Genomic DNA, 14,816 nt, shown 5'->3' with positions numbered 1-14,816 from the left:
CCTTCCTGGCAGCAGGGCCCTGTGCCCACAGCGCCGTCCGCACCCCTTCCTGGCAGCAGGGCCCTGTGCCCACAGCGCCGTCCGCACCCCTTCCTGGCAGCAGGGCCCTGTGCCCACAGCGCCGTCCGCACCCCTTCCTGGCAGCAGGGCCCTGTGCCCACAGCGCCGTCCGCACCCCTTCCTGGCAGCAGGGCCCTGTGCCCACAGCGCCGTCCGCACCCCTTCCTGGCAGCAGGGCCCTGTGCCCACAGCGCCGTCCGCACCCCTTCCTGGCAGCAGGGCCCTGTGCCCACAGCGCCGTCCGCACCCCTTCCTGGCAGCAGGGCCCTGTGCCCACAGCGCCGTCCGCACCCCTTCCTGGCAGCAGGGCCCTGTGCCCACAGCGTCCGTCCGCACCCCTTCCTGGCAGCAGGGCCCTGTGCCCACAGCGTCCGTCCGCACCCCTTCCTGGCAGCAGGGCCCTGTGCCCACAGCGCCGTCCGCACCCCTTCCTGGCAGCAGGGCCCTGTGCCCACAGCGCCGTCCGCACCCCTTCCTGGCAGCAGGGCCCTGTGCCCACAGCGCCGTCCGCACCCCTTCCTGGCAGCAGGGCCCTGTGCCCACAGCGCCGTCCGCACCCCTTCCTGGCAGCAGGGCCCTGTGCCCACAGCGCCGTCCGCACCCCTTCCTGGCAGCAGGGCCCTGTGCCCACAGTGCCGTCCGCACCCCTTCCTGGCAGCAGGGCCCTGTGCCCACAGCGCCGTCCGCACCCCTTCCTGGCAGCAGGGCCCTGTGCCCACAGCGCCGTCCGCACCCCTTCCTGGCAGCAGGGCCCTGTGCCCACAGCGCCGTCCGCACCCCTTCCTGGCAGCAGGGCCCTGTGCCCACAGCGCCGTCCGCACCCCTTCCTGGCAGCAGGGCCCTGTGCCCACAGCGCCGTCCGCACCCCTTCCTGGCAGCAGGGCCCTGTGCCCACAGCATCCGTCCGCACCCCTTCCTGGCAGCAGGGCCCTGTGCCCACAGCGCCGTCCGCACCCCTTCCTGGCAGCAGGCATTTCTCTCAGGAGGGGGCGGGTGGCCTTGTGTGTCCCGTGGATTCTCAGCTCCCCCGGAAGTGGCTCCGTCTCCGGGAAGCCTCTAAGGCTGGGGCAGGCCCGGCCTCTCCTCTCCCCACGTTGCCAGGCGGTCAGACGTCCTCCTGGGGTCTGTTGGTCTGTCTGCTCCTCTGCTCGCCAGTTTTCCGGGCCGCGTGTCGGGTCCACAGAGACAGCGCCAGGGTCTCTGCAGCTGCCTGGGAGGCGGGAGGCTGCAGGAGAGACCCCAAGTAGGACCGTCAGCTTTCAGATCAGCAGCTTATCTTCGAGCCATCCTCCTGGTCGTTTGTCTTCTCCCAGAGAGCGGTTTCCTCGCGGTTTCAGCACGGACGTGCGTGGGTGCCTTTCTCGTAGCTGCGCGAAGCCGCGAGGTCTGTCTCCTGAGTTGGGTTTGCAGATTCCAGCTGAATCAGCCTTCTCAGAGCAACTTCTGCTTCACTGACCAAGGAATTGTGGATTTTGCCCGATTTTGGTTTTCTGTCTTCTCTCTTGGTCTTTGCTGAGTTCTTCCTGTGCTGGGAGAGGGCTTGTTCTGTCATGGCTGTTCTGTCTCTCCCTCTGGGATGGGTTCCGTGGCCCCTGTGCTCTGTCTCTGCCCCTAGCAGAGGCACCTCTGACGCCCCCTGCAGCAGCCTGCAGGTGTGACCTGTGAACGGATTCCATTTCCAGTGGGTTTTCTTTTCTGCCCCTGAGTGTTTTAAGAGAGGGGTGGGGTGGGGAGTTGTTACTTTCTAATTTTATGGCATTGTGACCAAAGAACGTGCGTGTCTTGTAGGATTTCTGGTGTCAAGAAACGCTGGGGAACGTGTTTCTCCCTGCGCCCAGAGGGAAGCTAGAGGTGGGTGGTGGCCTTGACCACGAGTCTCAGGGAAGCGCCTCCCTGCCCCGCCCCCCCTCAGGTGTGTGAGCCTCCAGCTCAAAGCCGCCCAGGAGCTGGGGGACTCTGAGCCCTTCCAGAACTCAGCTCTGCTGATGGAAATGGATAATCGCTTGCTGGAAATGGAGGAGAAGTTTACCAGCATTGGCCACAAGGAGAAGTGTGTGGACATCAAGCTGGAGCGCGCCAAGATGAAGAGGTGGGTGGGCCCACGCCCCCTCCCGGCCCTCCGCAGCGCTTCCCTGCTTCCCCCACGCGCCCAGCTTTCCTCCCGGGCCACCCCCGCCGGCCGCCAGCAGGGCCTCCCTACGGCTGGGCTTGGCCGCGGGGTTCTGCGACCCTCCCCCAGAGACACGTACTGGGGTCCGCAGCCTCTGGGGGGCGTCCGCCCACATCGTCCCGGCCCAGCCCTGGCCCCAGGCGCGCGCGTCTTCCCACGACCATACGGGCGCGGACACGCGTGTGCACACGCGGCCACACGCACGTCACCTCGGGAGGCCCGGGCGCTGCCCCCGCTCCAGCGGGCCGACAACCCTCCCACGTGACGCTCCCCTGTCCCCGCACCCCGCCCAGGGCCCCCCCGCGGTCGGGGCCACGCAAGCGTCCAAGACACAACAAGCAAACCAAGGGCAGGGTATTACAAACAGCCTTTATGCGGGAAAAGCAACCTGACGCCTGTGAAACCCAACCTAACACAATATTATCATAGAAGCAGTATATGTAGAACTTTAAAAAATGCAAAAAAACACAGACAGGAAAATTAGGGGTTTAAACCAGCACAGCTAATATTGTGGCATTGCTTCCCCTGATGTATCAGCACCAGTTTAGTTATGAGCATAGTGTCATGCTGTGCTTACTGCATTCCTCCAGATCGCTCCTGTTTTTTTATTTTTTTCTGAGATATATTGAGAATATATTTCCAGGTAGAACATCTAATTATGAAATTTAAAGGACTAATAAAATATGCGTCATAGTTACAAGAAAACCACACGCTACACACTTTGTTAGTACTGACGGCGTAATGCTTTGCCGTTTTTGTTCTAAGTTCCACTCTTCCGTCCAATAAAGGTTATCTGCCCAAAACGAGAAAGACGCGGAACAGAAGACTGCGTGTTACTTGGAGGCATACGACCTGGTCCAGAGAGCTGCTGCCGAAGAGGAAGAGCTATTTCAGCGTATTCAGGGCTTACTGTCCCTTCAGGGTGTAAGTGTGTTATGTGATTTTTACCTCAATTTTAAAAAACCTAGAAAGCTATGGAGGAAACGCCCAAATGTTTGGAAAGTAAGTAGCGTACATCAAAATAACCATGGGCCAGAGAAGAAATCAAAAGGGAAATTATTTTGAACTGCAGTGCTGCAGGGGGCGCATATCCAGATGTTTAAGATATCTCTAATGCAATACTTAGGGGAAACTTTGTGGCACTAAACACCTGTATGAGAAGAGAAAAAGATCCCAAATCAATGATCTCACCACCCTCTGCAATGTGAAAGGAGAAAAAGCAAATCAAACTCAAAATAAGTAGAAGAAAGGAAATTGAAGATCACAGTACAAATCAATGAAATAGAAAACACAAAAATTAAAAAGAAAATCAATAAAGCCAAAAGCTGTCTCTTTAAGAAGATCTGTAAAGTGATAAACTTGTAGCCAGACTGATCAAAAAAAAAAAAAAAAAAGAGAGAGAGAGAGGACATAAATAAGCAATATCAGAAATAAGAGCTGTGACATCACCACAGACTCTACACACATTAAAAAGATAATAAGGGAGTATCATGAGCAACTCTATGCCAAAATATATTTGACAATTAGATGAAATGGATGGAAAATGGCTTGGAAGACACAAACTACCAAAGCTCACTCAAAAAGAAACAGAAACTGAATAGCCCTCTGTCTACTAAATAAATCGAATTTGTAGTTCAAAGATTTTCCACAAAGAAAATGTCAGACTCATATGGCTTTACTGGTGAATCCCACCAAACATTTAAGGAAAATTAATACCAGTTCTGCACAAACTCTTTGAGAAAATTGAAAAGGAGGGAATACATCCCAACTCTTCTATGAGGCTGACACCAAAACAAGGTAAAGATATTAAAAAAAAAAAAAAACCAACCTACAGGCCATTATTCTTCATGAATATAGATGGAAAAATTTTAAACAGAATTTAGAAAATTAAGTCCAACAATGTATAAAAAGGATTATATACCAAGTTGAGGTTATCCCAGGACTTGTTTAACATTCAAAAATCAATCAATTTTGTTCACCGTATATTTTTTTAGAATTTTCTTTTTTTTTTAAATTTATTTATTTATTTTTGCTGTGTTGGGTCTTTGTTTCTGTGCGAGGGCTTTCTCTAGTTGCGGCGAGTGGGGGCCACTCTGCATCACGGTGCGTGGGCCTCTCACCGTCGCGGCCTCTCTTGTTGCAGAGCACAAGCTCCAGACGTGCAAGCTCAGTAGTTGTGGCTCACGGGCTCAGTAGTTGTGGTGCACGGGCCTAGTTGCTCTGCGGCATGTGGGATCTTCCCAGACCAGGGCCCGAACCCATGTCCCCTGCATTGGCAGGCAGACTGTCAACCACTGCGCCACCAGGGAAGCCCTCACCATATATTTTTAAAAATTAAAAATAAATGATCATCTTAATAGATGCAGGAAAAGCATTTGGCAAGATCCAACATCCATTTCTGATTAAAAAAAAAAAAACTCTTAGCAAACTATTAATAGAAGTGATCTTCCTCAATCTGATACAGGGCATCTATGAAAAGAACTAGAGCTCACACGTTGAAGGACTGCATGCTTTCCCCTTGGGTGAGGAAAAAGACAGCAGTGCGTCCTGCACCACTGTGATGCAGAATTTTATTAGAGTTCTAGCCAATTCAACAAAGCAAGAAAAAGAAATTAAAGGCGTCCAGACTGGAAAGGAAGAAGTAAAACTGTCTTTGTTCACAGCTAACATGGCCATCTGTATAGAGAATCCTCTGTAATCTACAAAATAATAAAGCTGCTAGTACTAAGGAATGAGCTTAGTAAGGTTGCAGGATACAAGAACAATATACAAATATTATTGTGTATTTCCATATACTAGGAATGATCAATTGGATATTAAAAATTTTAAAACAACACCATTTATGACAGCATAAATATGAACTTTGACAAAAAAGTGAAAACTCGTACCCCGAGAACTACAAAACATTGCTGAGAAAAATTAAACAATACCTAGATAAATGGAAAGATATATCAAGTGCATGGCTCAGAAAACTTGACGTTATTAAGATGTCAGTTCCCCCCTAAATTATCTGCAATCCTGATCAAGATACTGCAGGGTTTGTTTGTTTTTTAGAAATTGACAAAGTGATTTTTAAATTTATATGGAATTTCAAAAGACCTAACATAGCCAACACAACTTTGAAAAAGAAGAACAAAGTCGGAGGACTGACACCACCTGATTTTGACTCACTATAAAAGCTACAGGAACTGAGACAGTGTGGTTTTAGGGTTAAAAATACACAGACATCAGTGGAACGTAATAGAGAATCCAGAAATAGATACACGCACAGAGACAGAAAACTGACTTTCAGCAAAGGTGCAGAGAGTTCAGTGAACAAAGTCCCATCTTTAGAACAGTGGTGCTGGAGCAACTGGACGTCCGCATCCAAAAAATAAACTTCAATTCTTACCTCACACCATATGTAAAAATTAACTCAAAAATGGATCATAGGCCTAAATGTAAGAGCTAAAACTATCAAACTTCTAGAAGAAAACAGGAAAATACCTTTGCGGCCTTAGGTTTAGCAAAGCTTTCTTACGTGTGACACCAAAAGTGTGATCCATCAAACAATAAATGTATAAATTGGACGCTGCTCTTCAAAAGACACTAGTAAGAGAACGAATAGACACGTTGATGACTGGGAGAAAATGTTTGCAAATCATTTATCTGACAAATGTCTTGTCTCCAGAGTATACAAAGGACTTTCAAAACTTAGTAAGACATAAACAACCCAATAAAAACAGACCAAACATTTGAACAGACATTTCTCCAAAGAAAATATGTGGATGGTAGATAATCAGGTGAAAAGATGGCCAACGTTATTAGTGAGTCAGGAGAACGCCGATTATAACCACAGTGAAAAACCGCCGCACACCTGTTAACATGGTTACAACTTGAAGGACCGACCACACTGAATATTAGAACAACCTGAGGAACTGGGACTCTCCTACGCTGCCCGTGGGGACACAACGTGTGCAGCCACCTTGGGAGGTGGTTTGGCAGCTTCCTGAAGAGTTAAGCACAGGCCCGCCGTATGCCCCAGCCGTCCCGCTCCTAGCTGTTTACGCAAGAGACGTGAAAGCACGTGTTCACACACACACGTGTGCATGAATGCTCACAGCAGTGGCATTTGTAACAGCCCCAGACTGTGAGTGGGTAAACACACTGGCACATCGACACGACAGAACACTGCTCAGCTGTACGACGGGGTTAACATACAGGCAGCAACGTGGATGGACCCTAACGTAAACACGCCGAGTGAAGCTCGCCAGGCAGAGCGTACGTGCTACACGATTCCATTCGTGTGAAATCCGAGAAAGTGCAAGCTACCTTGTAGACCCAGAAAGTAGCCACATGTTTGCCTAAGAAGGAGGAGGTTGAGTCGGAGGGGGCAGGGGGTTTGGGGGCGAGGGTGCAGCCGTCATCTTCGTGCGTATCCGTACGTCGGCACGCGCGCGCCCGTCGGGGCTGCCTGGGTGGAGGCGGAGCCTTGGCGGGAGCGCCCGTGCCGTGACTGCGCGCGCACGCGTCTCAGTTGCAGCACGTCAGCACCCCTCTGGGGAGGAGGCTGGCGCACCTCAAGCTCAGCCTCGTGGAGGTGTGTCTGGACACTCTCCAGCGCACGTGGGAGGAGACCCTGGAGCGGCAGCTGGAGCAGGGCTCGATGGACAAGCTGCTGGCCGACTACCTGCAGAGCCCCAGTGACTACACTTCTGTCGGCCTGGTAACCGTCCACGGACACTCACCAGTCCCCCGGGGCCCCCACCAACGGGGGCTGTCATGCTGCGGTGGGGCCTCCACCTCCGTGTGCCTGAAGTGCAGACCAGCCAGTGGGAGTCCAGGAGGCCAGGTTTCACAGGCCTCCCCCTGAGGTCTCTGAACCCTCAGAGTGGGTTCCCTGCCCCCGCAGCTCCCGGCAGGTCCCAGCAGCCCCCAGCAGCTCGGTGGGCCTCAGAAAGGCCCCGTCTAACTGGCTAATGAAAGCGGGGTCGTACTTAGGGGGAGACCCCCTGTGCACAGACGGCTTCCCTTCCCAAGGCGCGAGTTTGCTCTGACGGTCATGTCGTCACAGTAAGGAGTCCATAAAGGTCAGCTGCAGTCTGTTGAGAAAATAAGTTACATTTGCAAAATATTTGTTTTAGGGAAACATGTCCTGGCATTTTAGACGTTGTCTTAGATTTCATGAAGTATGAATCAAATAATTTGATGTAACTCTAAATGGATCAAATTAGTCCTGAAATGGAGCTGCATACAAACTCATGTCCTTGTCAGTCAGCCCCAAATTAAGGTTCCATCAGCAGACTTCAGACCCTCCCAACACCTGACCCTTGGAGACCCTCGCCACAATGCATGGGGTGTTAGAGGGTGGGTCCCACTGGGGAGGGGCAGCAGTGGTGGGCCTATTGCGTTTCTGGGGCGGGGGTGGAGTAACTGAGGCGGTCTGTGTCCCTGAAGAAGTGGTTCACCCTGAAGCGGACCCTGGCGCACACCGTGCTGGCCCAGCTGGGGAGCCTGCAGCCACTGTGCACCGGCTGCGTGGAGCTCCGTGCCCAGCTCCTGAGCCTGGCCGGGAAGGCCCTGCACCTGTTGGCCGTGCACGCAGACCCCCTGCACCCCGCCTTCTACTGGGAGGAGAGCCTCTTGGTATGTGCTTCTGCTTCTGGCTGGTTCACAAACCTACCACCTGCGCTTAAAAAACAGAAACAAGATATTTAGAGCTCACCTGACCTCAGTAAGAACTGAGGTAGCAAACAGGTCTCTGATCATCCCCGTCAAGAAGGGCGATGTGGGCCATGGAAGGAAGGAAAGGGCGGCAGCAGCCCTGCCCGGGGCCTGCAGGGAAGGACGGAGACAGGGACTTTGGGGACAGGCCCGAGGAGGGGCGGCCGCCCTTTGCAAAGAACGGGTGGGAGAGGAAGGGCAGGCACACGGCTGGTCCTGGTCTGAGGGCAGGACGGACCCATCCTAAGTGGGGCATCCCACCCCACCCCAAATGTGGGTGTCCCTGGTGTCTCCCTCACCCTGGCAACTCTGCACCTGGGCGTCTGGCCTGCACCTGAGCACTGGACCTGCATCCTATAGCACAGTGGGGGGCCCCGCCCACCTCGCTCCCTCCCCCGCCCCCTCACTCCCCTGCCCCGCCCCTCACTCTCCCGCCCCTCACTCCCCTCCCCCCACTCCCCTCCCCCACCCCCTCACTCCCCTGCCCCGCCCCCTCACTCCCCTTCCCCACCCATACGGTCAGGTGAAGCCCTGACCCCAGCAGCTGCATCAGTGCACAGAAGCCCACACCCTTCTCTCCAGCACTCCTCACCCCCCACAAGGCTGCCCAGCAGGCCTGGTGCCCCTCGGAAGGAGCTCTGGTGACAGCCACTGCCACCGCTGGCCGTGGAAGCTCCAGGTCACCGTCCTAACCACCTCTGCAGATGCCACCTCCTCCAACTGGAAGGCACCTGCTTGGCGGTGCAGCCAGGCTTATCCCTGTAGACCCTGCTCTTTCAGGAGACCCCCAGCCCCGAGCAGCCAGGCGCCGCACCCCTGTGTGATTTGGGGCTGGTGCCTCCACTTCCCTGACCCAGCTGGGTGTGCAGGCCCCGGGGTCAGCCCGTGACTGTCTGTCCTGGGTCTCCAGGCCGCAGGACGTGACTCACATTTGAGTGAATTGATGGCGTTTGGCCCCTTGTTCAACCTGTATTTACTGAGCACCAGAGCAGGTGGCTCTGAGTCAGGCAGACGTGGACCAGATACACAGCTCCTTTCTGAGCGGGCGTCCCATCTATGAAGCGGCCCTCACCACACCCCAACTCGCAGGGGCTGCTGGGGAAACGTGCCCCCCAGGCCTCGCTTCGTGTCATGTCCCCTCACACCCAGGGCTCCCCTTCAACCCGAGTCCTCCTGGGCCTGCTGCCCCCTAGGCAGTTTCCCTTGGCACCCTGAGGACCCCGTCAGGGGGCTTGTCTTGCAGACAGGAGGGCCTTGTTTGTGCCTTCGCCCCCCGGGCCCCTGGGGCAGACTGGCAGCTGGCTCCCCGGGTCCTGGCCGGCCTGATGCCGGGGGAGGTGATTCTGAAGGACTGAAGGGCAGTGAGCACAGAAGGCCCTTGACCTGAGCGCGCCGAGGCCCCACCCTGGCTGTACCTGCCGAACGCCAGGCTCTTGGGCCAGGGTCCTGCCGGTCACCCAAATCAGCGAGATGCCGGCCCAGCGCCCACAGCGCCCTCACCCAGGGGTCCTACAGAGACGCCTGGCCACGGCGGGCACTGCCGTCCGTGCTGACGTGCGGGCCGACTGGAGGTGCGTGTTCCGTAGGGGGGCGCTGAGCTGAACAGCCGCGAGTGTCTGGAGATCATCCAGGAGGACGAGGACCGCAAGGGGCCCTACGGCGGCCTGCTGGCCCTCAGGGCCACCGCCGAGGGGCACAGCAGGAAAGGCTGGGATCTGAAGGTACCCCTGCCCCAGCCCCCAGCCCCGCCCCGGGCGCGCCCTGCCTGCGGAGCCGGCCTGAGCCTGAGCCTCTCCCCGCAGAGGAGGATGGCGCTGGCCCAGCGGTACCTGGCCCAGGCGTCCGAGGTGCTGCTGCAGTGCCTGCAGGTAGCCCTGGGCAGCAACCTCCTGGACATCGCCGCAGCCGCCAGCCTGGAGATGGTGGAGTGTGTCGGCACCCTGGACCCTGCGGCCACCTGCCAGTTCCTGGCGCTGTCTCAGGTGCGCTCTGCTCTGGGCGCCTTCCACAAGGTCCCTCTTAGCCACTGGGGAGAAGGAGGGTCCCCGAGACCCCGGTGCTCCCTCCGTTGGTGGCCCTGCCAGCCAGGCTGCAATTGGGCTCTGCCTCAAGGGTGGCGCTCATTGGAGGAAGCACCGTGGGCACCAAGAGAAGGGGGCCGGCCCCCCGAGGTTGCCCGGAGGCTCACGGGTGCACGAGCAGCAGAAGCCCTCCAAGCTCGTGTTCCTGCGACGTAGGGCAAGAGTGTCGAGCCCTCCTCCCTGCGTCCTGAGCTGCAGGCCTGCGGGCACAGCGGTGAAGGTCCGGCCTGGCCTCGCCCCGCGGCTGTGCCGGCTGCCAGGAGGAGCACCTGGGCGCCCACCTGCGCTGGACGGCGCCCAGGCCCCTCGGCAGCCTCCGTGGTCTGTTTCAGAGCTGCTCAGCCTCAGAGGGCATGCGAGACGTCCTGCTCACGGCCACGGCCAACACCAGCAGCTCACAGCTGGCCGCGCTGCTGCAGCTGCAGCACAGGCTGAGGTGCCAGGAGAGGACGTCCACCAACCTGTTTGCCAGCGTGGAGCAGAGACTGGCCGCCATATCCAAGGTGACCAAGCTAGGGATGCCCTTGACCCTGCCCCTGGCCCCGCGGCTCTGCAGACATACTCGGACCGAGTCCAAATCCTGGCTTGCTGTGTGGCTCTGGGAGGGTCACTCAACCTCTCTGAGCTGCAGCTTCCTCATGGGCCCGGTGGGGGGATAGCAGCCCACCTCCTCGGTGACAGCGAGAGTCAGCGAGCTCGCAAGTACAAATGCCCAGGGGCTGCAGCAGGCCGTGAGGGGGACAGTACCCCGGGGCTCTGCTTTCAGCCCTCACTGTGTTTGAAGAAAAGTTTTATACTCAGTCAAGTCTTAGAGTTTAATTTTGAAAGAAATTTGCAGAGCATGGTAGCTAATAGCACCTCTGCTTTTATTTGGACTAGCAAATATGAATTGGAGATTTAAAGAAATTAAACTTGATGCAACTCAACAGAGAAAACAGGCCCGGATGCTCTGGTCAAGCCCACCCTCCTCCTTCATGGGGCTTCCACGGTTACTTGCATGGGCCGACCTCATATCCCTTGACCCGGCTGCTTTCCTCCTTTTGACCTCTGAGGACAGGATGACCCTCTGTGGTGGGGCCGTCCTGTGCGCCGTGGGTGTTCAGCGGCAGCCTGGCCTCCAGCACCTCCCCAGGTGTGACAACCAAAAAAGTCACCAGGCCGAGAGCCAGTGCCGTGACCCAGGGATGGGAATCCTCCCTCCTATGGGGCGGAGGCAAGACGGGGTGCAGGCTGCTCTGGGCCAGGCCAGCCTGGAGGAGGTGAGAAGCAGTACATGAACCGTGAAAACACTACCAGGTGAGAAGCAGTGAGCGTTCTGCTAAGATGCCTTACTGGAGGGAAACGGCCCAGGAGCCGGGCAGCGCGGACCACCGTCCTGAATCCGTGAGCACCAGTGATGCAGCTTCAAAGGCGCAGAAGAGAACTGCCAGAGACAGAGCAGCCGCAGACAGACCCCCGGCTCTGCGGGGAGGCTGCAGCCGCCCTCTTGGCTGCTGGCACGATGAGCAGATGAAGAGGCAGTGGCCTGCAGAAGCGTGTGCGGCATCTGTGAGTGCAGGAGGTCTGGACAGACCCGGCCTGGAATGCGGCGCCGGTGTGACCAGCCCTGGGCCACGAGAGCCTCAACAAGTTCCAAAGCACTGAAGTCATTCAGTTTGTTTTCTAACCACAAGGAAATTAAAACGGAAATCAGTAACTAAGAGATACCTGTAAAACACACAACTGCCTTGAAATTAACCAGTATGTCTATCATCATCAGTTTGTCAAAGAGGAAGTCACGATGGAATTTAGAAAATATTTTAAATTGACTTAGAGAATAAAAATACTGTATATCAAAACCTAGGAGACTTGTCCAGAACAGGGCGTGGAGGAAAAATACAGCCTTGAATACAAAAGAGAGTCTTACAGTGATTTAAGCTGTGATTTCAAGAAGCTAGAGTAAAAACACCTAAGAAAAATAGAAAACAAATAAGAACGAGAACAGCAGAAGCCATGAAATTAAAACACACTTACGGCAGAGGAAATCATCATGGCAAGTGTTGGTTCCAAAGAGAAGACTAATAAAATTGATAAACACTTAGAAAGACCCGATAAAGAAAAAAGAGAAAGAAAACAAAAATTTCGGTATCGGTAATAAAAAGACATCACGAGATCCTTCAGACATCAAGAAGCTAGTAAGAGACTATTTTTTATAACCTTACTCTAATAAATTTGACAATTTGGATGAAATGGACAAATTCCCCCCAAAATATTACCTACCAAAGCGGACAGAATGGAAAATCTGGATAATATCGCTGCAAGAAATGGCAGCTTTTATTAAAAACATTCCCACAAAGAAAATCCCAGACCCAACTGGCTTCGCCAATAAATTCTTCCAGACATTGAAGGAAAAAGTAATCCTTCAAAACACTTCCAGAGGATAGGAATAAAAGGAATACTTCCTAACTGTCTTTAAAGAGGCCCAGTGAGCCTCGATACTAGAAACCTAGCAAGGACGTTACATGGAAGGAAAATCTCTCTCATCAACGTGGACACAAAGTATTAGCAAGTAAAATCCAGCGATTATAAAAGGGATAATACATGAGGATCAAGTGGCTGTGTTCCATGTGGTTTAATACTTTTAAATCATTCAACATAATTCACCGTATTAACAGGAGGAAAAGGAGAAAATCATAAGATCATCTTGATAGACGCAAAAAAAACATTTGTCAAAATTCAGCACCAGTCTGTGATTTCAAAATATCAAGATAGAAGATAATTTTCTTAATTTGATAAAGAATGTCTTTAAAACTCCATATCAAACATCATACTACAGGACTTCCCTGGTGGCGCAGCGGTTGAGAGTCTGCCTGCCGATGCAGGGGACGTGGGTTCGTGCCCCGGTCTGGGAAGATCCCACATGCCGCGGAGTGGCTGGGCCCGTGAGCCATGGCCGCTAAGCCTGTGCATCTGGAGCCTGTGCTCTGCAACGGGAGAGGCCACAGCAGCGAGAGGCCAGCGTACTGCAAAAAAATCCCCACATCATACTATATACTAAAATTTTGAAAAATTTTCTCCTTGAGTCAGAATGACACAAGAAAGCTATCACTGCTTCTATTCAATGGAACAATTAGACTCGAAAAACGAATAAAGGGCAGAAGCACTGAGAAGGAAGAAGTAAAACTGATTATTCACAATCAGCATGATTGTGGGCCTTGAAAATCATAGTCTCTCGATAACAGATTTAACATGCAGATTTGGCAGGTCACTGCTGAAGGCTGTAAACATGACTTGTATCTCTACATGCCAGTTACAAACAAGCAATGACAATGTCCGAATAATACCGTTTTCAGTAACATCAAAAACAATCAAATACCTAAGGGAAATCTAACAAAAGATACACATGACTTCTACCCTGAAAACTGCAAACCTATCCTAAGGAAAATTCAAGCAGAACTAAGTAAGCCCAGAGGCAGCTGTATTTGTGGGGGAAGCCTCCATACTAAGATGTTTGTAAGGAAACGCCAGCTTACTACACAAGATACCAAGACGTATTGAAAACTATAGAAGGTAAGACAGCGTGGCATTGGCACACAAATGGAGAAGATGACCGATGGGACAAGAAAACGCCCAGAAACAGACCCACCACCCACACCTGACAGATGAAAAGCGCGACACTTAGGGCAGAAGAGCGGATGGTGCAGCCCTGCACGAAGGGCAGCTCTACCTGAGAAGGTAACACAGCAGAGCTTTCAGAATAAGCTTTAAGGGGACCTCTTCATGGCTTCGGAGTAGGGAAGACTTACTACGCAGGAGACAGAGGTGCTAACCATCAAAGGGGGAATGATCAGTTGTACTGCACTGACAGTAAGAACTTGTGTTCATCAAAACCATAGCCCAGGAGTCAAAAGGCAAGCCCCAGAGGAGATACAACACACGCGGGGGGCCAGGGGCTGGTGTCCTGTGTGTAGACAGGAGGTGTCCCCTCTCGGCAGGAGAAAGACTGACTGTCCCACAGAAAACAATCACAAGACTGGAATTTCACAAAAGATACCCAAGTGGCCAGTAAACTCTGTAAATGACGCGCAAGTTCACTGGTCATCAGGAAGATGGAAACATTAAAGCCCCATTCAGGTACTGCTAGACACCCACCAGAAGGGCCGAAAGGGAACAGGTGCAAAGCCCCAAGGGCGGGACAGCAGGCGGGGCCCTGGCGGGGGTGGGGCCCGGTGGCCCCTTTGGAAGCGACGTCCCCCAGCAACTCCCCTGCGGCCGGTGGTCCCCAAAGAACAGACGTCACAGCAGCATTTGTGGCCCAAAAAGGGAGCCCACCCAGGTGCCCAGTGGCCACAGAAGGGACGAGAAGCGGTGCCCTCACCGATGGGACACTCTGCAGGCAGCAAAGGGCAGCAGGGTCAGCCGCCACGTGCGCCAGCGCGGAGGGCCCGGGCCTCGCACAGCGGGCCGCCCGAGCTGCGGAAGCCTGCCGGCGCCTCCCCTGGAGCGAGGCCGTGGCCCCTGTGAGCAGCCCGCAGCCTCCCGAGCGCCGTTCCCACGGCTTCCGTGTGTCCGCTGGCCGCCGGGGCAAGCGTCCCAGAAGCCCCTCCGCACCTCCGTGGGCTTGAGTGCCGACGCTGGTCGGCTTTGGGCAAAGCTGAAGCTCATTTCATCCGAAAGTGGGGAATGGGCTTCTGAGCGACCGCTGCTCTTCGGGGAGGCGGCCCGCGGGGTGCTGTGTGGCCCCCGCTGCGGACCCTTCCCCGCAGAGAAGGGGGACCCGGGTCCGGGCAGGCTGAACCGCCGGCCGCCCCCGCCCCCCGCGG

General features: G+C 54.4%; 1 protein-coding gene across 1 annotated transcript in view; it reads left to right on the top strand.

The window, feature by feature from the left end:
* Positions 1 to 14,816, top strand: part of CFAP46 (cilia and flagella associated protein 46) — a gene marked incomplete at both ends in the record, with an annotated part of 92,703 nt that overhangs the window by 63,273 nt on the left and 14,614 nt on the right. The window contains 7 exons of the mRNA XM_082673264.1: positions 1,973 to 2,149; positions 3,019 to 3,154; positions 6,747 to 6,935; positions 7,667 to 7,855; positions 9,520 to 9,654; positions 9,736 to 9,915; positions 10,347 to 10,517. Of these exons, the coding sequence (XP_082529390.1) occupies positions 1,973 to 2,149; positions 3,019 to 3,154; positions 6,747 to 6,935; positions 7,667 to 7,855; positions 9,520 to 9,654; positions 9,736 to 9,915; positions 10,347 to 10,517 (1,177 nt within the window). The remainder of the gene's footprint in view (positions 1 to 1,972; positions 2,150 to 3,018; positions 3,155 to 6,746; positions 6,936 to 7,666; positions 7,856 to 9,519; positions 9,655 to 9,735; positions 9,916 to 10,346; positions 10,518 to 14,816) is intronic.

The sequence above is a fragment of the Grampus griseus genome (genome assembly GCF_964374135.1).
Source record: "Grampus griseus genome assembly, chromosome: 16".
Classification (NCBI taxonomy): domain Eukaryota; kingdom Metazoa; phylum Chordata; class Mammalia; order Artiodactyla; family Delphinidae; genus Grampus; species Grampus griseus.
This window is presented reverse-complemented; position numbering and strand designations above follow the sequence as displayed.